This window comes from Crassostrea angulata, chromosome 7 (assembly GCF_025612915.1).
Source record: "Crassostrea angulata isolate pt1a10 chromosome 7, ASM2561291v2, whole genome shotgun sequence".
Classification (NCBI taxonomy): Eukaryota; Metazoa; Mollusca; class Bivalvia; order Ostreida; family Ostreidae; genus Magallana; species Magallana angulata.
Genome location: NC_069117.1, coordinates 32,333,604 through 32,358,881, shown reverse-complemented (window position 1 = coordinate 32,358,881; position 25,278 = coordinate 32,333,604). Strand labels below are relative to the sequence as shown.

The following is a 25,278-nucleotide window of genomic DNA, read 5'->3' as shown; positions in this document are numbered from 1 at the left end:
TGACATTGTTAAATTATGTCTAACTTTTCTGCTTTTGAAGTTTAATTTTTTCGAGAGCGATCAATACTGAAGTTAACTTTTAGATAAAATGTAAAGGCAAACATCATTGGTGGTTCCATGAGACAAACTAAACATTTTCTTTGATATTTCATGTTGGTAAGAAGGTAGCAAGCATGCAAGGAGAAAAAAGTGTGTGTAGGTAATTTGTCTTGTCTGAACATATAATAATGTTGAGAGGAGGCCTCATTATTCTAGAGTACACATTTTACGACATAATTTTGTTCCTAAAATTTTGTCAATACAGTATATAAAAAGCAAGACTATTTATGGGTCTCCCAAGTGAAACAGACCATTCAGTGCAACTTCACCTATCCCCTATATGTAATCCCTTCAAACTATAAAAGGAGAAAAAAGGGGAAGGGCAAAACCAACTCACAAAATCTTTGGAGTGGGATGCAAATTATCAAAATAATTAAAACCTTTAATGTTTTCTTTATAAATCAGAGGAATGACTTCAGATAAACAATTAAAATCCAGTTTATTCATCATCGCTTATTCAAATACTCACAATAACTTTAATTTATTATCACACGCAAAAAATAAATAAAATACAATACAATTGGTCAACAGGTAGTTCCAAAATAAACCACAATATAGTGTGCACATAAATACAGAACTATTCATACACACATTAACACTAAATGTCTTTTTTTTGAAATACAAAATAAATAATTTCTAATTTTCTGACAGTGATGCATAAAGTATACTATTATCACAAAAATTCAAGTAACATCAATAGAAAAAAAAATATAATGTAAATAAACAACAAAAAAGAAGACATAAAAACACATAAATAAATTTAAAAAAAATATACTCTTGACAAGTGTGAAAAATAATAAATGTAGAGGTTATTTTGCTTAGATCAGCAGTTTTCAAAAATAATGTTTGGACTTTGGACGGAAGTAGATATCATCATCAATTAAAATGACTAAACACTTGTAAACACATTCTGTTTATAGTGTAAAATTCAGCAAGTTTTGGACGGTATGCTTATTTAAAATAAATACCATGTATAATTAACTATGAACTTTAAGGCACATAACTACAACAATTTTTGGTAATAATTATTTTCATATACCGGTAGGTAAATGTAAATTTATCAACAATTAAGCACATTTTTTTTAATATGTCATTATTGAAATTTTTTCTTCAATAAAATGATGCAACAACATAAGAGATAAAATAATCAATAACAAATCATGGTTCTAAATATTATTTTTCCTCAAAGAGAAGTTGGATCTTCACAAATCAAAATAAGAATGGCAGTTCATGTAAACAAAAAATATCCATCAAATTTTGATATAAGATCACAGCATATCCTTATCACTCTCATCCTTGTCTTTGGCACCAGTTGTCTCCTCCTGTTTAGCTGGTTCTTGCTCTTTGCTGGTCTCTGCTTGCTTGTCGTCTGCTACACTCTCCTCCTGTTTTTGGTTGGTAGCATCATCAGTAGTTGCTGTAGCCTCTTTCTGGGATTCTGAATTCTGTTTCTCCTCCACACTGCGGTTAGTGGGTGGTGGGGAAGATTTTGATTTTTCCGACTCCCTGTTTGTGGCCTGTGGCTCTGAAGACTCTTTGGCTTCATCTTCAAAAGATGACTTCTTCAAACTCTCTTTAGATTTTGATTTCTGTAAGGTTTCAGAGGGTTGACCTTCAGAACTGTCTTTTGACCTTGTGGTCTTGAGATTTTCGCTTGAAGTACCTTTCTTCAAACTTTCCTTAGATTTTGCATTGTATAAACTTTCCCCAGATGTTCCCTTTTTCAAGTTCTGGGTTGATTGTTGTTTTGTAAGACTCTGTGTTGAACTACCTTTCTTCAAACTTTGAGTTGATTCCCCTTTCTTTAAACTCTGTGTTGATTCCCCCTTTTTCAAACTCTGTGTTGATTCCCCCTTTTTCAAACTCTGTGTTGATGACCCCTTTTTCAAACTCTGTGTTGAAGAACCCTTCTTTAAACTTTGTGTTGATTCTCCTTTTTTCAAACTTTGTGTTGATTCTCCTTTTTTCAGAGATGAGCTTGATACAGATTTTTTCATTGCATTTTGATTCTGATTTTCTTCTGAACTTCTGTCACTAGCCTGGAATGTTAATATAAAGACTGTTAGAAACCTGAACAGTTTCATATTAAAAAAACACCACAAAATATTGTCACAATGAGGTTATTCAATGAATGATACACATGTATATGAATGAAAAATAATGAGTACCGGTACTTGAAGATTAATTTCTATAGATAAGCTATTAAATCAACCAACCATTTAAAAATAATTATTGATGATTAGAAACTTTTTAAAAAATATATGAATAAAAACCAGAAGTGCAGTATACAAATAGGGCATATAAAAAAATACTTCATGTTTGTTTGTTCTCATAATCAGATGTCTTACCGGTTGAGTTTTCCTCTCAGTGTCCCCTCCATTCTCATCCTCACTGTGTTCGATCTCCACCTGAGTGACCGGATCTTCATGCTCTGATCGAGGCCTGGTATTGGTAACACTTCCCTTGTCGTTAACCTCTTCCTCTGAAGCTACCTTTTCTTCTTTTTCTTTCGACTTCTTACTGGTCACGCTAGTCCTTGTTGGGGGTCGGGAACCAGGCTTTGCCTCCATTGGTGACTGCTGTTCAGATCTTTCACTGGCTTTTGTAGGTGTGGCTGTGCGACTTTCTTTCTTTCCTTCTGACTTGCCCTGGCTGTATACAGAGTCCTTGCTACCTTTGATACTTGACTGTTTTGCTTCACCTGCTTGCTTTGAAGATGATGAAGCTTGGTCACCACCCATGGGGGGTTCTTTCTGAAGGGCCAGTCCTGGCGGCAGGGGTGGGGCTTTGGGGCTCATTGGCCGGTAGGACATTTGAGACTGCTCAGAGTTCTCGATCTCCTCTCCCTGTTCCAGTTCAATTAGTTCCTCTTCTTCCTCATCTGATCGAATGGATTCCTCTTCTTGTATAGGCATCATGGGAGCCTTCATCAGCATCAAATAGGACCTTGATTTCTTTACACCATCCTCAGGGAGACCTTTTTATATTAAAAAAAAAACGTCATCACTGTGAGTATCACCTTTCTTACTTATATATACTAAAACAGTGAAACAACGTACTGAAACGCATTACCGGTATTAAAGATGAAAATTTGATAAAGATGTCTCTTTTTACAACAAAACAAGAGAGAGAAACACACCTGGATCCAGTATTAGGGCTACTCTGGCCATCTTCCATTTGTCCACTGGAACTGGACAGTTCAAGTTCACTGTCGTAGTCTGCACTTGTCTGCTCTGTAATTAAAAATCAAAGTACTGATAGTACTGAAAAGCGCTAACCCAGCTTATGTATGTATATAACAGATATATGTATATAACATTTCAGCTTCTGTATTCGCAGTATATCCTTATCACTGCGTGGCACCCCCTGCAATGATGTTTGTAAGCCCTGTACATCAAATTCACAATAGCCCGTACGATTCACAATAGCCCGTGCAGTTATGTGCATAAACCACTGAAACAGGTTCCCTAACCAATTTTGAATAATGTATACTTTTGTCCATAGGGGGCAGTTATTTGATGCACCGGAAGTAGAAGTCTAACGACAATAAAGCGCTGAGCTATGGCTAAGCGCTTTAAAAAAAGATCCAACTATCAAACCAAAATTCCTAAACTATGTCAAATTAGAAAATTTGATTCAGTGAAACATCTTAATTAGATATCTCATTCTCATATAAGTTTCAACCCTTTTTAATTCTTTTCTACCAGTCTTATTTCTTTCATATGTGTTATTTAGGAAAATATGATAACTTACACACCTCATACAATTTTCAACTCTTTTTACCAATTATTTTCTTAATTTGGCCCTGATTCAAGTCAGAAAAAACATCGGGATAGTTCCATTCTCTTTTGCATAATTTTTCAGGTAAAAAGTAACATGCATACCTTATTCATGAAGATAGGACAGGGATATATGGTCTGTTTGTTGATTTTGTCTGCCTGCTCAGCTGTTAGAACTGGCTTCATGTACATGTATGGAATGTTGTACAAAGATGACCTAAAAAAATCAAATGGCACATCAAAATTCATGCAAACAAATGAGAATTTTTTTCGTAATATGAAAAGAAGAATAAACCAAATACATGTATTGTTTGAATTAATTAAAAATACTTTTCAATAAAGTAATTAAAAATCTTACACAGGGTCTTTCAGACAGTCGTTCTCGTAATCCCAGGCTGCCGCTTGTAGATGAATATCACTGATGAACATTCCTCCCTCATCCAGATCATACTCGTCAGTGTTGATGTTGTCCATCACGATGCACTCAAAGGAGATCTACAAACAACATTAACATCATTTTGAATCTACATAATTTTTATAAATCCTTGTCCTTACCACTCATGCCATTGTTTACTACCCCTGACCTTAATACCATACTTTTCTTCTAAACCATCTCATAACTATCTTTGAGTGTACTACACAAGCATCCTATATTCTCATTACTACATGCAGAGATATTTTCATTTTCAGAACTCTCCTCTTTGGTTAAAATACTCACAGTGTAATATGTATGCATTCATTTTACAACATTGTTCATCTCTTTGTATAATTTATACCTCTGACATGGAGCACTGAGCAACAATGGCCTTCTCCTGTCTGATAGCCACCAGTAGGGCCTGAGGGTTGACCAGTCCTCCCAGCCAAACCTTGCCCAGGTGACCGGCAGCAATGGTGGGATTTTCCAGGGTCCCATTCTTGAAAATGGGGACCATGTTGTGTTTGACCCAGTTATGTAGCTGGTCATGTCTTTTCTTCAAATCTAAAGCAGAGAAATATACTGGTATTTAAGTACTTGTAACTTTCACAGGATATTCTGGAGAAAACATTCAAAATATTTTTCGGGTGTACAGGGAATTATTTGCCTCCATTTTATTTTCAACCCTTTCACCCTCATTGTATCAAGTGAATTTGAATTTAAGGTTGGACAAATTTCCAATATCTCAGATTATCTCTCTTTATACACAACTATATCTGGGCGAGTTCAAGATGGTGCAAGACCATTTGCAAGTGAATATGGGCAAAAATAACACAAAGCAAAAATAACCCTGTATACAGTATTCTTGTAAGAATACACTTTGTGTAACAACTAAAGGTCAACAATGGTATGATTTCTTTTATCATTAAAATGAGATCAAAACCAACCTTCCAACCAGGAAACAAGGGAGTGAGTGGAAGGCTGACAGTTAGGATGGATCCAGGACACAGGAACATGTTCCTCCTGTAGGCTGCAGGCAGTTGGCAGGAGTTCCTTAGTAATAGCCTCTGGGCCTGCCAAAAGGCAGCCTTGTAGTTCATGGATCTGTTGCCTCATATGACAGAGGGAGTTGTTCATCCATAGGCACTCCTGTTTGTGAAATAAATGGCCTTATTAATTATACATAATAAGAAAGTCCTGCAAACTTACTTATGCTTTTACAGTTACTAGAGAATGTTTCTGAATATGAACCTAAAAATTTTATAGCAAAGCTACACCAGAATTTTTTTTTTTCAACCAAGCATCACCCACCTGCAGCAAGCAGTAGCCGATGGTTTCGGGCATTTGTGAACTGCTGGCTGTGGCAAGACTGATCAGACTAGGAACATGGTATGGGAAGTTATAGTCCTGCTTGATCAGGTCACCAACTTGTCCCAGCTCCAACAGGATAGGTAACTCCTCGGAGCACAGGTCCAGGGAGGACCTCAGCCTCATGATGTTCACTCGGTCCTGCTGGACGCTAGCTATGTCTCCTGCCTCCATTGTCTGGGTCTCAAACATCAAGTCCAGATTTCGGATAAAATCGGTAGCTCTGAAATAAGACAACAGAAATGCATGAATTAGGTTTGCACATAAGGGACTAAAACCATTCAGAGTAAATTATCAATATAAGGGGTAAATCATGTACTCAGAGTCTATGGTTTCTCGCTCTGCACTGGTGTGTAGCTGCAGGGCTCCTAGTGTGAATTCATCATCCACATTATCTTCATACCACTGTCCAAAGTCTGCAGGATCTTAAAATAAAAAGAAGCAAAATATAATGAAATATAGATTCCATTCTTTCTTTTTGGTCTGTTTCCATCTATTTGAAAGCTAAAATTAAGCAAGATAAAAATGCAGTGCAGAAGTGTTGGTTCTTTATAATAAAATTCCTTACCAACGTTAGCAGGAGGTGTTGGGATGGCCACGCTCCCAAGCACCAAGCTTCCAGTACTGTCCTGATACAGATTGTTTAGGACATTCTTCACACAGGCCTCTACATAGTCCATGTCACTGTAGGTCAACACACAGTTCTGGTATATCAGCTGGAAATAAAACCAAAACCTAATATTTGGAACATATGTCAATCTATATTCATCAGCATTTGAATAGGTAGTTGATGTGTGTGTTGTAGTATTGTTAGACTGAATTTCGGCAATTAAAATTTCATCATAAATATCTATCCTTTTACTGACCAAAATCTGTTAAAACTTGAGAGTCCAAAAAATAAATACATGTGTATTTAGATTTTTAAGCCAAAAAAAATAAAATGTACATGTTAAGCAATTATAGGTACATATATTTTATTACTCAATTAATTGCAAGATTTGGGAATAGATTTATTTAATAATTCTAATCAAATTTTTTTAAAAATTGAGTTATGTCCCTTTTTAATGCTATAGACTGAATCAATACACCAGCAACTGACCTGAAATTGCAGTGCCTCAGAAACAAAACATTATTTTATTGGCCTTACAAAACAACATTCAAAGTTTGGTGCTACCATCAACACCATGAATGTGCTTAAAAATAACATGAGGTAAAGAGAGAGAGATGTGTGATAAACATTCAATGCAGTGGAGTCTGATAGAGTGTTGAAAATTGGAATTCTTCCAAAAAACGAAGATAAACAAAGATATCAGCCCTAAACCAGATTTACCTGGATAAAACAAGACAAAACCAGTTTATTGGGAGGTTCTGTCTTATTGGTAGTCAATGATGATTCAGTCTGTACAAGTTTACAATATATTGTAATCTCATTAATACATGCATAAAATTACTAGACAATTTAGAATTGCTTAAGGCCAAAAAAATTAAGCTTACCTTGGCAAATATTTCAACCATGTTGTCAACTTTTGGTGCCTGCTGTTCTTCAGATTTCAGCATTTTACCGGTGAGGGCCACCAGAGCCTGTTCCATCTGAACCTGGTTGAATGGGTACCACTGGTTAAGGCCCTGAGCTCCAAACAGTTGGCGAGCCACCAGCATTCCTTGTATGACGCCAAGACCAAACGCAATGGTGCGGACCATCTGGGGCTCAGTGGAGACTTTCTCCAAGAGCTCTGTAGGAATTTGTTTGAGGGTGGACACAATTGCTGGGGAAGAAAAGAGACAAAAAGACAGTCAGTCTTTCAATGTCAAAAATAGAGTGATATATAAAGAGAATTTTAGAAAGAAGAGATGAAACAAGAAAGAAAAGAAAATATGTGATATACATGTAGTTTTACATGACCATCTTTAGAGCACATTCAGTAAATTATTTCACAGTTTGAAATATACAATTGATATAAACAAGAGATAAACAAAACTGAAGGAAATTTTTGTCATGTCTTATTTATGTTTTTACCAGAGTGGAGGTATGTCCCCGGGGATCTGTAAGAAATGGCGAGTGGGGCTTTGGGGGCCTGGTTACCCCCTTCAGCCTCCTTGCCCTCATCTTTCATGTTCTTTGAGTTAACCACATCTTCCGTAATGTGGTTCCATGCAATTTTGTGCAGGTTCTGCAGCAAGAAGCTTGGAATCAACGGGCATGGTTCTGATGTAATCCAAACACAGAAACGATTTCCTTTCTGATTTTCATCCTGAGCATTACCTGTATAAGAAAATCAGAGACCAACTTATGAATTATCCAGTGTTTTGACAATGATATTTTTTTCACAATGCTTCTACATTTTGATCAGAAAATGTCAAAGAATATTCAATACAGTCAATACAATTCTTTACTAATCATGATAAATCATAATATTGATCGACAAATGAAATCCTCCATTGTATTCACTGAAGAAAACTTACTTCTAGATCTGGCCACTCGGATAAGGTGTTTCTTCAGGTTGTTAAAGAATTTGGGCGGAGCCAGATGAAGGTCCTGAATGATCACCCAGCCATCGTTCTTATCAGCACTGTCGATGGCTTCATCCACCAAAATCTCACAGCCATCACCCACACGCACGATCTCCACCTGGGCTCCAATGGCCTTCAAAGAGAGACAAATTTAATTAATTTAGGTTTCCCCCTGATGTTTCATGCTCATTAAACATTTTTAAAGAAAGATAAAAAATTGAAAAAATCTATGCAGTTGAACTTCCATATCTCAAACACTAATATCTCGAATACAATGGATATGTCGAAGTAATTTGTAAGTCCCAACCACTTATTTTTTTAGTATTTAACCCACAACATCTTGAATACTCAAAAATCTTGAAGTTCTTAAGCGGTCACATCTAATTCGAGACAACGCAGTTTGACTGTATCTAGAAAGTTATTTATATGGGGTACACAATGTATAACAGAAAATTAAGTTTATTTTGGCTTTCATTTTCTAGGATTTAGATAAAATACCTGTGCCATTTTCTTCAGGACTTCCACTGGTGGTTTGGTCAGGCGCAGTCTGTTGGACGGATGTTGCTGACTCTCTGAGACACTAGGTGGCAGCAGCAGCAACACACCTAGATGGCGCTTTGCATCTTGGAGGACATCACTCAAACTAAGGAACAATGAAGAATAGGATTTTTTTTTTCGAGGCATGAAAGTAGCTGTGAGCTTTATTTTATTACCGTATTTTAGATACTTGATTTTTATTTCTTATCTTCTAATCTTTTCTAATCTAGAATTTCTTTCTTATCACTTGTATGTGGCTGTGAGCTTTATTTAACTATTAAAAACTCTTGATTTGTTTTAAACTTATGTTATTTTCTACTACATGTACCAAAATTGCATTAAAAAAGGCATGTATAAATATTAAATTAAGAAAAAAGCAAACACTGAAGATTGCTTACTTGAAGTCAGTTTGCTCTGGGAGGTTAATGGTGAGGTGTTTGTTGACATAGCGGACCAGAGCTGCTGGCAGACGGTCCTGTCTAAGCATGCGCAATAACAGCAGCTGATGGAAGTCAGAAAGAGGCCCAAGGTCAGGGGTCTTCATGCCGTTACCTTGACTGTTCCTACTTCCTCCAGATGATGGACGTTTGTCTGTAGAATTATTAAGCATGTAAGTACAAAGCAGACCATATAAACAAATGGTAATAATTTAATTATCCCCTGGAGATCTGAATCCTTCTCTAAGTTAACAGAGAAACAATATAGCTTAACAAATTCAGTTCAGAGTAAGCTCCCCTACCTTCCTCTCCTCCTGCAGAGGCTACAGGCAGTGGCTCCCTCTCTGGGTAGTCCGAGGTATACCAGCTTTTCCAGGTGTCAGAGTTCTGAGCCATGTGTACACACAGACTGTCCAGGGGCCCTGGGAGGACAGACAGGGCCAATATATCCTCCCACTTCTCCTGTGGGAGCCATTTTGGGGGTGGGTCCTTACAGTCAAAGTCGTTCAAGGTCAACTGCATTCCCAAGCCAGGGTTACCTGAAGAAAATAATTATTAGTTAAGTAATTTTTTTTACTAAAAGGCTATGCCACTAATTAGACTTTTAAACAGATATATCAGGCACTTTTTAATATTGGTTACAGGTGATGCTTGTTGTATCTTGTGATAATTATCCCTGTATCACTAAACAAAAAAATTACTAGGAGCACAAACCTTGCAGGAGCAATGACATCTCTTCATTTGAGAAGTTTTCTGTTCCCTCTGATTCAATGTTAAGGCACAGCAGAGTGGCAAACAGTAAAATGTCTTTCTCATACAGGGCTCTATTAATTGAGTTAAAAAATAACAATTAAAGAAAATCAACCAATCAAAATGTTCATGAAATTTTTAAAGTGAATCTTTGTCAGCCAATCCATAGAAATATAACATACTCTCTGATCCTTCTGTATACTAATCCAGTCATCTTATCCATGGCTTGCTTAATCTGATTGGCTGAGAGGCTTTCGTATTTAACTCCCTCTGTTGGCAAGGGGACAGTCTCTGGGATCTCAAGGGGAGGCAACTCATCTGATTCTGATCCTTCCAGAAGTTTCTGTGCTGCTGCAGTACTAGCAGAATCTCCTTTTGAAACAAAGTGAATAAACAAATAATTAATTTATTAACTTTGGTAAGCAATATAAAGTCAATATTTCATTTGACAACAATATATGTAATCCGTCTGTGAATATATTAATTTGAAGCTCTTTGAAGCAAAATTTTGCAGTATCAATTTTAAAAAAATAATAATAAAGCAAATGCCTTTTATGTTCTCTGGTTAATATCATATTGAAATAAAATACATCCAGAACAAGCAAACATGCAATAAACATATGTATTAGTATTTATTTGCCACCATTCAATCTCCAAAATGTGTCACATTCTCTGGGTTAGTATAATTCAGGTGCGCTTTAAAACAAACTTCCTGTAAAGTAAACCCTTCTGATATATACAGATCATCAAAACATATAAACACAGAGATAGATCCAACAGTTCAGAGAAAACTATAGTGAAATAGAACAGACATTACTATCAAAGAGAGAAGTCTAGGCATCAACAGTTCTAGACTATAATCCAATTAAACCAGTTTCCAGATTCCCATGCAGTCCTATATAAATACAGGAGATTTAAAGGACTTCTACGCCCCCAACACTTGACAACCACCTGATAGACAACAGGAACCAAAGCCCAAAGACCACATCACTGTACTAGAATAAATAGATGGATGCAGAACTAGATTGATAAAATTGTTGTAATTGAGAGCCCCTGGTTATATATATATCAAGCACCACAATTTATAACTGGCTTTCAAATAACTGAGTCATTATTTTCATAATTTTTTTTTTTACCCTGCTTTCTCCAAACAGTTAGCAACTCGATATATTCTTGATCTGTGAAGCAGAAGATAGCATTAATATATATTGACAATTGGTACAGCTCTGGTAGAACCATTAGGCAAACACTGAAGACTTTTTTTCTTAGTGCATGATGAATTATTTTGCTGTGGATTCATTCAAACATAAATTAAGCATTGATTGTTACTAGAAAACATCAGGTGTTATGTTAGTTGCAAGTGTACTGCAACAGAAGAAAGTTGGGATATCTTTGTTAAGTCTGTTGAAATTTTATTTGGAACTGGGGTTACATTTATGGACTGGAATCAAGGCGTGGGGGTGGTGTTGCAATGGGTACTATGGGTATGGGGGTGAAGTGGTACTGTAGTGATTAAAGTCATGCAATTTATCATTAACACCATTTTCATCTTATTCTGGATATTGATATCATTTATTAATGATAGCTATACAGAAGAAAATTGTGCTAAAAGGATAAGGGATCTTCATAATGGTGTCCAAAAAATATTAATTAGAACTGCACACAATGTGAACTTCACTCTTGTTTCTTTCAAAGACTGTTCAGTCATTATTGTTTTTTTTTTAAATCTGTGTTACACATCAATCCAGTAATATCACTCAATCAATTAGTGCTACCTGCTAACTGAGTTTCGGGAGGGGGCTCAAGAGCCTTATCATCCTTTTCCTTAGCTTTTTCTGAAAAGAAATCAGTGTATGGGGACATATGAAAAATTATATCATGCTTAATTTCATCTTCTATAAGTAAGACCTTTGGTGCATTTGACAGAAAAGCAATATGGTTAGCTTCATGGTGAATTCTATACTTGTTTTGTTATCCTAAATTAGTAAATAATGTACAGAAATATCCATGTCAGAAATCTGGCTTAAATTTAAAGGCATGAAAAATACCGTAGATTTGGTATGATATATTTAAAATATACTACAGTCATGATTAAGTGGATTTTACTCTCATTTCAAACAGCATTTTTTCTTCCTTCTTGCGATTTTTTTTTATACAGCATTCCTATTATGAATTTTCTTTCTGCTACTAATTGTATTTACAACCAAATGCTGTGCCTGTCTTTAAGGTCATATGTGACACCTTCATAATATGACATATCCTATTGAAATAAACAATAAAATCAAGAATAATTTTATAATACGTTAACCTAGCATCGTAGCGCAATGGGTTACAGCATTAACAACGAATCTGAAAGTCACAAGTTCATAAAATTTTTACCTTTTCAAATATTTTCAAAACATAAATAGGTCAAATATTGTAAAATTTGAAAATTTTAAACAGGTAAAAGTATTTTGATAATAATGTACTTTTATTCACATTAATATTGACAGGTGTCCCATACAACCTTAAACAAAAAGCTTCACTATACCATTAATTGCAATGTTGTGGTTCGTAAAAACTGAAATGCCACAATCAGCATAGAAATATGAAAATTGAATTTCTAGGTGCTGCTATTAGGGTTATAAATTTTAAAGTGCTGAATCTAAAAAATGTGACTTAAGTTTACAGGATTTACAGCCAGTTTTTCCCCTCTGATAAGTGACTAATCTATGACTAATAATTGTCTATTCAGTGTTGTTTAATACTACATCTACCGTGTATCTGTCATCTTCATTGACTAATTGTGTCATTCTACTTTTGTTTCTTCTTTTATTTCATTACTATTTAAACATACTACTTGAAAATATTTCAAAAGAGGAATGTAGCCATAAGCTTTAGAAACAAAAAGTATTAATAAAAGAATGCTGTGAACAATTAAAATACAAAAAAGTTTGATATTAACAAAATACAGTATTTGGACTACAGATAATCAAAAAAATATATTGAAATAACATCAATTTAGCAAATCAGTTTTTCTATGCATTGTATTTTACCTTCAGTCTTATCCTCATCAAAGTCATCAGCATATTCATCCTTCTCTCCATCCTCTTTCTCTGACTTGAGGGTCTGTTTGTCTCCCGTACCTGCTGTGGCACTTGCCTTTGAACCCTGGGAGCTGGCTGCACTGTCTTTGCGCTTCTTCTGCAGGGCTCCACCCGCTGAACTGTCATCTCCATCCTCGTAACCCTGTATGAGCAAAAACAGCATGTTTTTTAAATGAATTTCACATTTTTGTCATACTATTTCAAGAAATGGTGGTATGCTAGTATAATCTTATTAATAGGAAACTAAGAATATTTGAATAATTCTTTTCCCTCGTTTTTTGGTTTCGTTCAGAGGATACCAGACACAAAATTGCTTTTCTTAAAGACTTTAAACACTGGCATTTTGGCATTTGCTTTGAGATACTGGGTAAAAATAACGTTTTTTAAACACTTTTTTATTTGGATATTTATACATGTATTAACACTCTTCAGATACTGCTAAATTTTACTATTGTTTTTTTCCCACAAGGCAAAGAATTCTGTTCATTATAAATATGAAATTGTTACTTATAAAATGTATAAGTAAAAATGTGGATTCATTTGATTTCTTACCCCTTCTTCTTCATCAGCATTCAAGAACTCTGGTGGCAGTTCTCCACCGACCGCCTCATCAAACAACTCGATAAAGTAATGCAGGGGGAACTGGTACTCATTGTGAACACTCTGCAAGCTGCGGATGATCGCAAATAACATGGCCGCTCTACGCGCCAGGGGAAACAGGTCATCCTTCAGATCATTCAGATGAAGCAGGAGGGCTTGAGTGTCATTCAACCTGTTCGCTAACTGTAAACACACAGATCTAACTATTAATTTTTCTAGATTTGATTTTGAAAGGAAAATAATACATGTACCTCTCAATATTTCACAAAAATTGTGTTATTCAAAAATTAGTTACAGATATGAAAATATGATATGGACTTGTTTAGAATGAATAAATTTGCAGTTTTAATGATAAGTTAAATTTTCTGAAAATGACTTGCCTCCATTTTGGCATTTGTCATGTCTGTGATGTACTTCAGAGCCTTGGGACTTCCCAGAATTCCTGCCTGATTGGACAACACATGAGACTTCACGATCTCTGACAGATATAAAAGAGTGTCTCTCTGTAACTGGAGGTTCTTCAGTGTTTTACACCTCTCCTGATACAGCTCCGGCCTCATGCGAGCAAATGCTCTCGTCAAGAGGTCCTCCATCAATGTGTCATGTGACACTCCAAAGTTGATCAGGGTCGTGGTCGAGGCTACTTCCGGGTTAAATCTGGGTTTGGCCAGAGGAGTAGAGAGGTAGAAACGGAAATCTGGTTGGCACAGGACTCTGCGTCCACAAAACTTGATCATGCGGGCTTCTAAAATACAACAATATTGGATTTCTAGTATCTACAGCAGTTTTTGGAAAATTTGACAGTAATTTGTAGCATAAAGCTCATAATCAAAATTTAGAGACTATTGAAAAGGCTGCTTATCATTTTGGCCTTTAAAAAATAAACCAAATATGCACATAAACTAAATCAGTATATATATTACACTGATTTTAAGGTAAATATGATTACTGGGTAACATAATGAAATTCTGATGTAAATACAATCACATTGTATTTCATCAAGTCTACAAATGTAGGTCTTTATAAAGTATACTGAGTGTACGTACCTTCATTCTTGTCGTTTTCCTCGGCTGTGTTGCGGTGGTGGATGAGAGGGGTGATTACATTGTCAATGTTTTCCTCACAGTTGGTCAGTATTATAGGCTTGCCCCTCATGATGCCTTTCTCCAGTGTAATCAAAACATGCGGATCAGACCTGTTTGATGAAAAAGATTTAAAGTATATATAACAATTTTATTTGGATCAATAAATGTTTTAAGAATTGATCATTTAATTTTCATCACTAAATGTTGTTCTTTTTTGTGAAGAAGTTTGCTTAATATAGGTACATATGCACACAGTTCTTTTAGTGTGCATTTTCAACATATGAAATTTCATTTATAACCATGCTGTGGGGAATGCCGTGACTCTCATTTTCATTCATAGGGAAAATGAGTAGGAAAGAAAATCTCATTTGAGACTGTCTACAATAATCTCTCAATTCTGACAGTGTCAAGTTTATCAATAAAAAATAGAAAATTATACGCATACAAAATTTTTCTTCATCAATTTTTTCAAAATTTAAAATGGTTTTGGATGTCAATCTCAGCTGCATTAAATTCTTGGCATATTTACCAAGCACCATTTTGTGCCTTGTACCAATTAGTCTTCTATTCTTTACAAAACAAGATACTAGTATACTGTATGAGGTATAACTGCAAACTTACCATCTAGATTTGCCAAGCAGCACGCAGTGAATGGTTAGTGATAGGCCCCAAGTCAGAGGAAAAAAACCACAACATTAGTTATGTCAACACATCATTCATGCTATATATTCAAAACATCACCATCAACAAATCCCCAATCAAAATTATTGACAACACTGTGCAATTTAAACTATATAACCAATTATCTCTTTTCATATTACCTCCAAATTTTTAAAGTATTTCATTAAAATTTTTTAATCTTAATGTAAAATTACATGTTTCGTAAATTAGTTTCTGTTTAAAATGATTATTTCTTAATTAATTATCAATGGAGTTTTTAAAATATAACATATCTATACATGCATTACTTTTTTAAACATCAATATATTCACATTAAATTGAAGCAAAACCACAGCAAACTTACACAAGTGAAAACACAGTAACACATAATTGATTAATTTTCAATGTAGATACATCTTGTGTGCTCTCTCTCTCTCTCTCTCTCTCTCTCTCTCTCTCTTGCTCTACATGTACATGTAGCTTTCTTCAAACCATGACTTTGCCTTATGTCAATTTGCCCTTACACACCTTGTCTCCATGTCCAAGGACACTAGCTTCTTCTTGTTCATCAGCTTATTGAGTTTCCCCAGCCAAACAGATCCCTCTCCGTTGGGGTCAATCATCATGGGAGGTCGTTGCCATGACGAACATAACATGGCTGCATTTTCAATCTGTCGGGGTCCAAAGTCTGAAAGGAAAGATGTTAACAAACTTATTTTGATCCTTAAAATCCCAACTGAAATTTCTAGAATCCTGAATACTTTCTTTGGTAAACTGGTAATCTTTGGTACTTAATTCATTAATTCATAGCAATAACCATCATGATGGAAAGAGAAAATTTGCAAAAAGGAGTTTTTTTTTAACGTATTACATGTATTGAAAAGCAAAATTTATTCAATAATACATGTACGAAATGTATAGAGTGTATACTCTAAAATTAAGTTAAAATTCCATCACTTGCATACAAGCATTAAAGAATCCTACATTTTAGCAATCATGTACAGCTGCAGACAGAAAGAGAGCAATGTGAGTCATTACCTTTACGAATCCAGTCGTTGAGAGTTCTCTCCCCCACCAGGAGCTTGATGAGGGACAGGACGTACTTGTTGTACTGGACCGAGGTGATCATGGGGGTGGTGGACTGAGTGACCATACTGTCCTTGTCCTCCTCCTCACTCCCCTCCTCCTGCTCCTGGATCTTGGCCAGCGACTTCTCTTTTCCTTTTTCTGATTCCTCTGCCTCTTTATCTTGAAATTTATAAATTGAAAGAATATGATCAAATATGTCTGCAAATATGGTTAAATCAGGATACAGGAACACAGTTCTAATTGAAATGCATTAAATAGCAAAAACTAATGCTACTGAAAATCTTTTTCAAAGCAGCAACAAGTACCGGTAATGACTATGTAATGTCCAAGACTAGATTTTAAAACTGCTCTTTATCAAATAAAAGTTTAATGGAACACCACTGATAATGAATCAAATAGATATTCTTGACCTACTCAAGAAAATTTTGCCATATTTTTTAAAACAAGGGCACACAACTCTGTCAACTATCAATGGAGTTAAAACAAGGGCACACAACTATGTCACCTATCATTGGTCCACATTACCTGTAGCAGGTTCAGTGCTCTCTTGTTTCTCCTCTTTCTCTGATTTTTCCTTGTCTCCTTTCTCCTCACCATCTTCTTTCTCCTCATTCCCTTCTGCAGTCTCCTTCTTCTGTTCTTCCTTCTCTTCTACCTCCTGTTCTTTGCTCTCCTCTCCACTTTCCACAAGAACCTCCTCCTACATAGTCATAAATATTCATCAGTTCTTGTTTACATAATTATCCCATTACACGACTCAAAATTTGTAAGATTAAACTGCAATATATGTTATTACACAGCCATGTGAACATGGAATGAAAATAGCATTTTTTTTTTATTAAGAAAACCCTTAATATTCCACAAACATCCGATGTATTTATCTGTATGTCCTATAGATATAGATATATTTGCTGTTGCACATACTTCCTCCTCCTGCGGTTGCGTGGCATTGGAGTCATCCTGGTCCACATTCTGACCCAGCAGTGCTGAGGTATAATCTATGTCATACACCTGACTGGCCCCTGTGGCAGTCTTCAAGAAGTCAATACTCCAGTCTATCACTCGACCTACAAAACATACCAGTTACAAACATACAATATTTCTTAGCAGCTTTACATCCTTTATTGTTCAAATAAAAGAAATTAAATATGATATAATATTTAAACACAAAGCGCAATAATGAGTGTATTTTCTGAATGATCACTGCATGAATCTTTCAATTAGCTTTATAAAGAAATAAAAATCTCTTTTGACATTTTTCATTTCTTAGCTTGAACACGATTTCAGATAAAAATTTTCATAAGTCTACCAGTAGGCCTCTTTTCATTACCAGTATATTTCAATGTATGTAGCTGTAATTATTATTTAACGCTCACCTTTCAATCCATCAATGCTATCAATAACCAGGGGAATTCCCCTCTCCCTCAGACAGTTGGGCCAGTGAATGGTCAGCATCACTCGTCGGAAGTTGTGGTGGTAGGGTCCCAGATAAGTGGCGAAGGCTGCCGCCATTGCACAACCACCAGGTATCGCCACAGCGCGGCGCTCATGAGAATCATAAATCTGCTGGCATCTCTGTCTCTCTCCTTTCAGGATCTGGAAATCATATTGTACATGGATGAATCCTTAATGTACAGAACACAATGTCAGAATTCAATACAATGAGTAAATTTGGCAAAGCGCACATACTTTTCTGAGTTGAGCAGCCGTTTCCAGCTTCTTTTTCATCATCTTGGTTTTCTCCTCCTGTTGGTTTTTGTCAATGGTGGCTTCCTCAAATCCTTTGGCCAGGTCTGTCAGTCTTACTTCATGTGACTGTTGACAAAAGCCAATAAAATCGTTCAATGAAAATTCATTATAATAACTACTGCACTTTATCCCTGCACAATGGAAGGCATTTTCTTACAAGAATTTTTATGAAATGTTTCATTATCCAATGAACAATACTAATTTTGGACAAAACTTGTTTTGGAAATCTTTATGTAATTTGATTGGTCAAAGAAAGCACTTAAAACAGTTTGACCTTTTGATATACTTTATATTCTACTTGGGTTTTCAAATTTCTGTCCGTCCAAGAGCACAGCCATTTTTACCTTTCTTTTGTTTTCCAGGGTAGCCATCTTGTGCTCTGCCTCATCCACTGCTGTAGTGGTCTCCTCTACCTTTTGGTGCAGTGGTTTGACCTTGGAGATCATCATTCTATGGTATCTAACCACGCCAATGACCCACTTACACAGAGCCCCACAGGCCGAATTACTGGTCTTCCTCTCCAAGGCCTCAGGGTCAAAGCTGGGCTTTTTCAGGTATGGTTCCACTAAAAGCAGTGTAGACTCGGGAAGCTGGTTGTCATCAAATGACATCAACTCTTCAATGAATCTGAAATCAATTAATTTTTATCATCTGTTTAAATTGCTATATGTAATATTTTTTAAACTCTTTTTCATTCACCTCAATTAAAGATTCCTTCTGATATATTTAAAAGAATTAAATCAACAACTCTATCACTGCTCAACTCATGTACCTTTCTAAGTTGGCCATTTGTCGTTTGGCTCCTTTCTGCCATGTTAAGTCTGCTGATGGAGATTTCACTGAAGAAAAGAGAAAAATTTCTATATATAATGATACGCAACTAGAATTACATACTTAAAACCAACTACTTTGCAACTGACATGAACCATTTTCACATTTATCAAATACAGACACATGCCATTATATAATTCAAATTGAACTTATTGACCGTCATATACATGTAACTTACATCCTAATTCTTTTACCAAGCTAAACTTTCTAAGAATTCCAAGAATTTCTTAAAATCATTATTGTAGTGCCATATCGTATCCCTATGTAAATGCAAAACTCCATTCCATTCTACCAATACTTATACAATCAATAGATGATTATTGATCAGACTTACATATCATGATGATGGCCGTCATCAGATCCTCGATGTCCAGGATGGGCTTGTTCATGCCGCGTAGTTCACTCAGCTTCTCTATGTCCATGTTCTGAATGACCTTCTTGGTGTCTGCTACGATGGCGATGGCCTTGTATACCGCCCTCTCGTGGGCAACCTGGTATTCTGGTAGCAGCTGTAAAATATTAAGAGATATGTTTATGAAAATAGATCCTCTGATTGCAATTCATGTACCGGTACTTTAAAATATACTGAATCATGTGCTGTTTGAATTCAGTGAATGTAATGTACATGAAAATATTTGTGTGTTTTCTTTTTTCATTTTAGTAGTCATCTTTATGCAAAATTGCTAATAGCTTTTGAATTTTGCATTGAAATCAACAAGTAGTCCTGGTACACAGTTTTACAATGTAGATGTAATTTATTTTTTTTATGAATCACACTAATTGTAATTTTCATACACAGGATGAAAAGATGGTACATTGCACTTTTCGCACCTTCTTGAGCCTAGAGATTCTGTCTAGTTGGGCCTTGACCACTTTGATCTGTTGCTCTGTAATGGCCGTGTCCTTTCCAATCTGGGACAGAATTTTAATGGTTCCCTGCTTTCGTTCCTCTAACACAATCATTTCATGCTCCAAAAGTTTTCTCAGTTTCAAAGCAACCTCATTTTCACGTTTGATATGGTTCAGTGATTTAGTCACAGAGTCATGATCTGAACAGACCTCTTGGTTCTTAGCAGAGGCCAGTGATATATATCTACAAAATGCCCATGATATTAAAATATACTGTAAATTTACATAAAAATCATGAAGAAACTTAATGTTAGTGTGAGGTCTGTAAATGAGAAATTTTTATTGATAGTGGTAAGCAAAGGTGAAAATCATTTCTAGGTCCAAAGAAATTATTGAAAATTTGTACTTATTATAACTCTTAAATGTAGTTTATAACAACATGACTCAATGCATTCAGTATTTAAAATCTGATCTCTTTGATAGATGTTCACCCATGGACTGATGAGACACTGACCTCTCGACGAACTTCTCGTAGCTGGTGTTGGTGATGTGACAGTACTCGCCCGCATCCTTCTCCTGCCCGTCCTGCTGACGGAGAACCAGGTGCATGGAGGCCAACATGTGGGAGATGTTCTCCTTCTGTATGGCTGTCATCCAGTTGATGTCTGCAGAGAAAAAAACCACAATCAAATTAAACAATGTGTACTACAGCAATGTAATATTGCATTGAGATATATCTTCATCTGTCTTGTAATGTTTATCCAAAAGTGTTTTAACAAGTATCAACATTTATCATTACTACTGTAGCAATATAACTAAAATACTTAATTAAATTAAAATAAAATATAAATATTGGTATGTTCAATTTCAGTACCTACAATTTATTCTATAGTAATTTTTTAAACTCCTTTAACGTTAAGGAAAATGCAAAGTTAACGTAACGTATTCACTTTTCAAGAAAGGTGCTTGCTTTGTTTAATTCTGACCTTTGAAATGGTATTGAGCATGCTCAACCAGCTGTGTCTTGGACCAGTGTGGGAACCACAAGAAGTTGACATTTTTGGCAAAGGACGGGAATTCTCGGCACCGTCTCTGGAAAGCCTCCTTGCCCTCATTCATGATGAAGCAAACTCGGAAATTGTTCCTTACAGTCCTAAAAATCAATTATGCATTCATTTATTCAATAATCATAAAGTATATTACTGACAGTATTCTGTTCTTAAAACTGTTAACATTATCAATGGATAAAAGTACAGACAAATGGATAGATGGTATGTGTCATATTAATTAATGATTTCTATACACAACCCACAAATGCTTTTTTGGTATGGGTAAAAAAGTTTTAATTTGAAAACTTAATATTCACACTTTTCCAGTTTATTAAAATCGTGTATTAAGGTTCAAGCTCTTTGTATCAACTCAATGTGGAGTCCACCCTACACATCAGACTATTCATAGCATAGATGGGAAGAGAAAATCAGTGCATGCGTACCTGAGGAAGAAGTTCCAAGCTACGTCCCTGGTGTAGGTGAGCCCGGCCTGAGTGACCTCTGTTCTGATGGAGTTGATGATTGTCGTCTGCTCCTCATAGGTAAACAGATGGCTGATGGAGCCTCCCATGATAAACTCCTGGAGGAACACAATAAAGTCCTCCTCCAAGAGCTCCTCCTCATGTAGGAGCAGTAGAATCTTCTCTCCCTGGAAAAAATGAGGACAATGTATGATAATCATATACAGCATACTATGTAGTTCTCTTTTCTATTATCCATTAAGAATAATCTTAGACTAGGAATAGAAGTTGCTGAGACAAGGTAATGGAAAGAAATTAAGGCAACCATGAGTTTCCATTTTCAATATGAAAACTTCAAGTAGCTGCAATGTTTATGAATATTAAAAACAAAAGACAGTTATGGCCCAATTTTGGGGTTTTAAATCCCCCCCCCCCTCCAAGAAGTCCATAATTATTGCATTTTGGAGTTATTAATTTTTCTTGTGAATTGTAATTTATTTTAAATTTTCAATGTAGAGTTGTCCTAGACCTTGTCTTATATATAGATATGTAAATTGGCAAAGATTACAATTAAAACCTGACTGCTATTAATATTGATGCATGATAATATCATGATACCTAACACTGAATGTTGATACATGTATGTCCTTCAATTTAGATGTTGTATACTGCATATGGTAATTAATCCAGTAAAAATTGATGACACCCTTCCTTATTTTAAGCAGGATTGTTTAAGTGTTATTGTTAAGTATTAATAACTCTATGATACAAAAGAATTATAACTCTATTTCTTATATTAAGTTAAGTATTGATAACTCTATGATACAAAAGAATTATAACTCCATTTCCTACAAGATTAGTGGGAATTCAATTCATTGCCAAACCCACTATATACAGCCAATTTTTCCAACTAACAAAAGGAGTGGAAATGTTGAGAATGGACTCTTATCTGGAGTATATTCTATTGCAAGCATTAACACACAGTGCACTATAAAAGACACAGCACCAAAGATAAGAATCAAATGTCAATATGACATTGAATAATGCATTCATACTGCTCCTTGTCATTTTTCACAATGCGAACATCATCGTGGCACAGGAAAATTCAGCAGTGGACAAACGCTTACTCTTAGATGACCCCCAGACAGTTACAAGCCAAATGCTTTCTCTTCAGAGGGAAATCCAGACCTTACAGACCAAGATAGCAGAAATTGATGTCCACCAATCCCAAATCCAGCTTTTGAATGCACAAATTGCACAACTTCAACAAGAAAATGCTGCCCTGAAGCAACAGATCTCCCACGGAAGTTCCAACCATGATGTCCAAATTCTCACCACCAAGGTTGCTACATTAAATCAGGAACTACCACTCTTGAAAATGAAAGTGGATGCAGTGGTGATTGAAAATCAAAAGTTATTGCAACACTCAGGTACCAGTAAACATTCAATAAGTAAACACATGTAAATCATCATAGATTTGCTGTCAGATAAAAATCATTTAATTTAACCTACTGATATTCTACAAGGGAAGCTAAAATGCTGCAAAACATTTGTTTTTAAAGTTGATGAGCAATAAACCATACCAAGGACCAATTGAGCGTATAATAATACTCATAGGAGAATAAGAATGAAAATCCATTGTTTCAGGTACAACCTTCTTTCCTATTTGGGGTCGCAAATCATGCCCAGTTATAAATGGCACAGAACTTGTATACACAGGTATAATAATTATTATACACCTTTAACATGTTTTTTAAGTTTAATTGTAAATTAAAATCATAATCATCAGTATCAAAATTACAGGTATGTATTTGCCTAACAGAGTTAAAACAACTTACTGTAAATCAAATCAATGCTTCTTCTATTTTGCATCATCAACAAAAATTTTCAAAAAAAATGAACACCAATATCAAAATACAGGCATAACAGCTGGAAAACATGCTATCAATACTGGTTCTGGAACCAACACACTGTGTTTACCCCATGATCCTGACTCGCTGCCATCTGATTTTCCCACCACAACATACTCAAGTCATAACGCAGACATATTTGGTGCTGAATATCAGTTCACATATAAAAATGTTGCTGTTGATGATGATGTCCCCTGTGCAATTTGCAAAGTAAGGCCTGCTACAGCAACCATGATGGTTCCTGCCAAACTCTCCTGTCCCCAAGAATGGACACTTCAATACCACGGATATTTGAGTGCTGCATATCAAGGTGAGCAGGCAACAGACTATATCTGTGTTGACAGTGATCCTGAGTTTTTTGAGGGTTTGAGACAAGTCAACTCAGATGGACATCTGCTCTATCCAGTGAGGTCATGGTGTGGAGCCCTGCCTTGCCCAAATTACAAAAGTGGCCAATATCTTTCTTGTGCTATTTGCACTTTGTAATGGTAAAAATGTAATGCTGCTTTATGTAATACATATCAATTAAAAAATAGCTGCACTTGTAACATGAAGTTAGTGTTGTACATAATAACAATCTCTATACATCATATAATTTCCTCAATATCGATTTTCTTGAACTGATGCACATTAAAATCATGAAAACTGGTATTCAAAATAATCAGTTTTCATGAAGATTAAATTTTAAGAATGTCTCATGTTCACCATACAAGGGTAAAACAGTATACCTCCTTCTCCTTCAGAGCTGGGGTATAATAAAAGTTTTTTTCCAATAGCCAAATAATGAAATAAAAAGGCTATATGCAGTATGTATTATGCATTTCTTGCCCCCCAGAATTAAATTTTATAAAGTGCTTTACAAAAAAGGTGGTAGATAACTGAAATCCTATTGAAGATAAGTGTGTAAAAGGTTACCACCACAGTGACGTCATAATGTAGAAATGTCATCATGAAGATCGTCTTATTTTGATAAATTAATATTTTATAGCAAAATATGGGTGTTTTCCTATGTTTTTTTTTGACCGGGAAACATCAAGCACATGCTAAGTTAAGTTCCACTTTTTAGTATGATGTGTATAATTAGATGAACAAAAACACAGTACATAACAATGGTTCTTGAGCAGACCTGTGCTCTAGTATACTTCCAAATGCAAAATATAAAGAAAAAATGACAATATTTTGATTTGTTTGCAAAATAGCGGGAATTAGCTCATTTAGGTGACGTCATAGATAAACAGCTAAGGAATAATGAAGACTTATATCAAGACTAAAGTGATAGGCATCCTCAGTATAATGATTTATGAAGATTTCATTTTGATTCGATACTATTTTTTAAAAAATGGTTAAAATTGGGGGCAGATATTTGACCATATCAAATATAGTCCTTTCATTTAACCAAGATGATCCATGTATACTTAAATTGATATCAAATTTGACCTTGACACTTACCCTTGAGCCTGCCCTGGTGTATCCCTGCACCAAGTCGGCCTTGAACTGATCCATCTTGTACTCGGTGGAGGATCCCATGGACGTGGGGTTGATCTGGTACACTGTGTACCCACACAGGTGGGCCGCCAGCTTGACAATGATTGTGGCCCTCCCCGGGCACCCCTCAGCGACTAGCACGGAGTGGGAGGTCTCGTGGGGGGAGGCAATGGTCCGGGCCAGGCGACACACTTGTTCTATCACAGTCTGAAAATATTACAACCTTTCAATGTCATTCTTTCACTCCAACCCCATCTCCATTTGATTTTTCCCTTTATTTTCAGCAAATTAGAATATTGCAACTTATCTTGATTTATCATCCAAGAAGCATACATTCCTGATAAATATCATACACATTTGCATATAAATGTATTTCTAACTAGAAGCTCCCAAAAATCTCTGTACATGTACTACTTTTTTTTTAAAAAATACACAGTATGCAATTTAGATATCTATATCAAAATTCACCATGTCTAAAGGATGTATGTAGCAATTAGCAAAGTAACCAAATAAAAAGGAAATATCATA

The 25,278-nt window shown here is 35.6% G+C and overlaps 2 protein-coding genes across 2 annotated transcripts in view; one reads left to right on the top strand and one right to left on the bottom strand.

The window, feature by feature from the left end:
* Nucleotides 1-521: 521 nt before the first annotated feature.
* LOC128156893 (uncharacterized) overlaps nucleotides 522-25,278 on the bottom strand; it is a 62,982-nt gene continuing 38,225 nt past the window's right edge. Inside the window, exons 64-101 of the mRNA XM_052819220.1 lie at nucleotides 24,715-24,957; nucleotides 21,338-21,543; nucleotides 20,832-20,998; nucleotides 20,360-20,510; nucleotides 19,828-20,089; nucleotides 19,331-19,505; nucleotides 18,938-19,004; nucleotides 18,510-18,792; nucleotides 18,106-18,231; nucleotides 17,793-18,012; nucleotides 17,341-17,483; nucleotides 16,942-17,116; nucleotides 16,366-16,575; nucleotides 15,856-16,015; nucleotides 14,629-14,777; nucleotides 13,963-14,327; nucleotides 13,535-13,765; nucleotides 12,932-13,124; nucleotides 11,672-11,731; nucleotides 11,033-11,074; nucleotides 10,079-10,268; nucleotides 9,861-9,970; nucleotides 9,449-9,685; nucleotides 9,108-9,300; nucleotides 8,671-8,815; nucleotides 8,125-8,305; nucleotides 7,679-7,924; nucleotides 7,156-7,427; nucleotides 6,230-6,377; nucleotides 5,981-6,086; nucleotides 5,605-5,884; nucleotides 5,241-5,442; nucleotides 4,655-4,857; nucleotides 4,237-4,373; nucleotides 3,984-4,095; nucleotides 3,239-3,332; nucleotides 2,448-3,076; nucleotides 522-2,138 (exon numbers count right to left, since the gene is read on the bottom strand). Of these exons, the coding sequence (XP_052675180.1) occupies nucleotides 1,368-2,138; nucleotides 2,448-3,076; nucleotides 3,239-3,332; nucleotides 3,984-4,095; nucleotides 4,237-4,373; nucleotides 4,655-4,857; nucleotides 5,241-5,442; nucleotides 5,605-5,884; nucleotides 5,981-6,086; nucleotides 6,230-6,377; nucleotides 7,156-7,427; nucleotides 7,679-7,924; nucleotides 8,125-8,305; nucleotides 8,671-8,815; nucleotides 9,108-9,300; nucleotides 9,449-9,685; nucleotides 9,861-9,970; nucleotides 10,079-10,268; nucleotides 11,033-11,074; nucleotides 11,672-11,731; nucleotides 12,932-13,124; nucleotides 13,535-13,765; nucleotides 13,963-14,327; nucleotides 14,629-14,777; nucleotides 15,856-16,015; nucleotides 16,366-16,575; nucleotides 16,942-17,116; nucleotides 17,341-17,483; nucleotides 17,793-18,012; nucleotides 18,106-18,231; nucleotides 18,510-18,792; nucleotides 18,938-19,004; nucleotides 19,331-19,505; nucleotides 19,828-20,089; nucleotides 20,360-20,510; nucleotides 20,832-20,998; nucleotides 21,338-21,543; nucleotides 24,715-24,957 (7,884 nt within the window). The 3' untranslated portion in view covers nucleotides 522-1,367. The remainder of the gene's footprint in view (nucleotides 2,139-2,447; nucleotides 3,077-3,238; nucleotides 3,333-3,983; nucleotides 4,096-4,236; nucleotides 4,374-4,654; nucleotides 4,858-5,240; nucleotides 5,443-5,604; nucleotides 5,885-5,980; nucleotides 6,087-6,229; nucleotides 6,378-7,155; nucleotides 7,428-7,678; nucleotides 7,925-8,124; nucleotides 8,306-8,670; nucleotides 8,816-9,107; nucleotides 9,301-9,448; nucleotides 9,686-9,860; nucleotides 9,971-10,078; nucleotides 10,269-11,032; nucleotides 11,075-11,671; nucleotides 11,732-12,931; nucleotides 13,125-13,534; nucleotides 13,766-13,962; nucleotides 14,328-14,628; nucleotides 14,778-15,855; nucleotides 16,016-16,365; nucleotides 16,576-16,941; nucleotides 17,117-17,340; nucleotides 17,484-17,792; nucleotides 18,013-18,105; nucleotides 18,232-18,509; nucleotides 18,793-18,937; nucleotides 19,005-19,330; nucleotides 19,506-19,827; nucleotides 20,090-20,359; nucleotides 20,511-20,831; nucleotides 20,999-21,337; nucleotides 21,544-24,714; nucleotides 24,958-25,278) is intronic.
* LOC128156892 (short-chain collagen C4-like) lies at nucleotides 22,386-23,831 on the top strand. Its single transcript, XM_052819219.1, has 3 exons — nucleotides 22,386-22,785; nucleotides 23,003-23,074; nucleotides 23,276-23,831. The coding sequence occupies exons 1-3, from the start codon at nucleotides 22,386-22,388 to the stop codon at nucleotides 23,749-23,751; spliced, it is 948 nt and encodes a 315-aa protein (XP_052675179.1). The 3' UTR covers nucleotides 23,752-23,831.

What these genes read in the sequence shown, in the direction of transcription:
- LOC128156892 (XM_052819219.1), top strand. Translation starts at nt 22,386, where the DNA reads ATGACATTGAATAATGCATTCATACTGCTCCTTGTCATTTTTCACAAT. An exon ending in AAAGTTATTGCAACACTCAG is followed by an intron (nt 22,786 to 23,002) that starts GTACCAGTAAAC and finishes CCATTGTTTCAG; the next exon opens with GTACAACCTTCTTTCCTATT. An exon ending in CACAGAACTTGTATACACAG is followed by an intron (nt 23,075 to 23,275) that starts GTATAATAATTA and finishes ATCAAAATACAG; the next exon opens with GCATAACAGCTGGAAAACAT.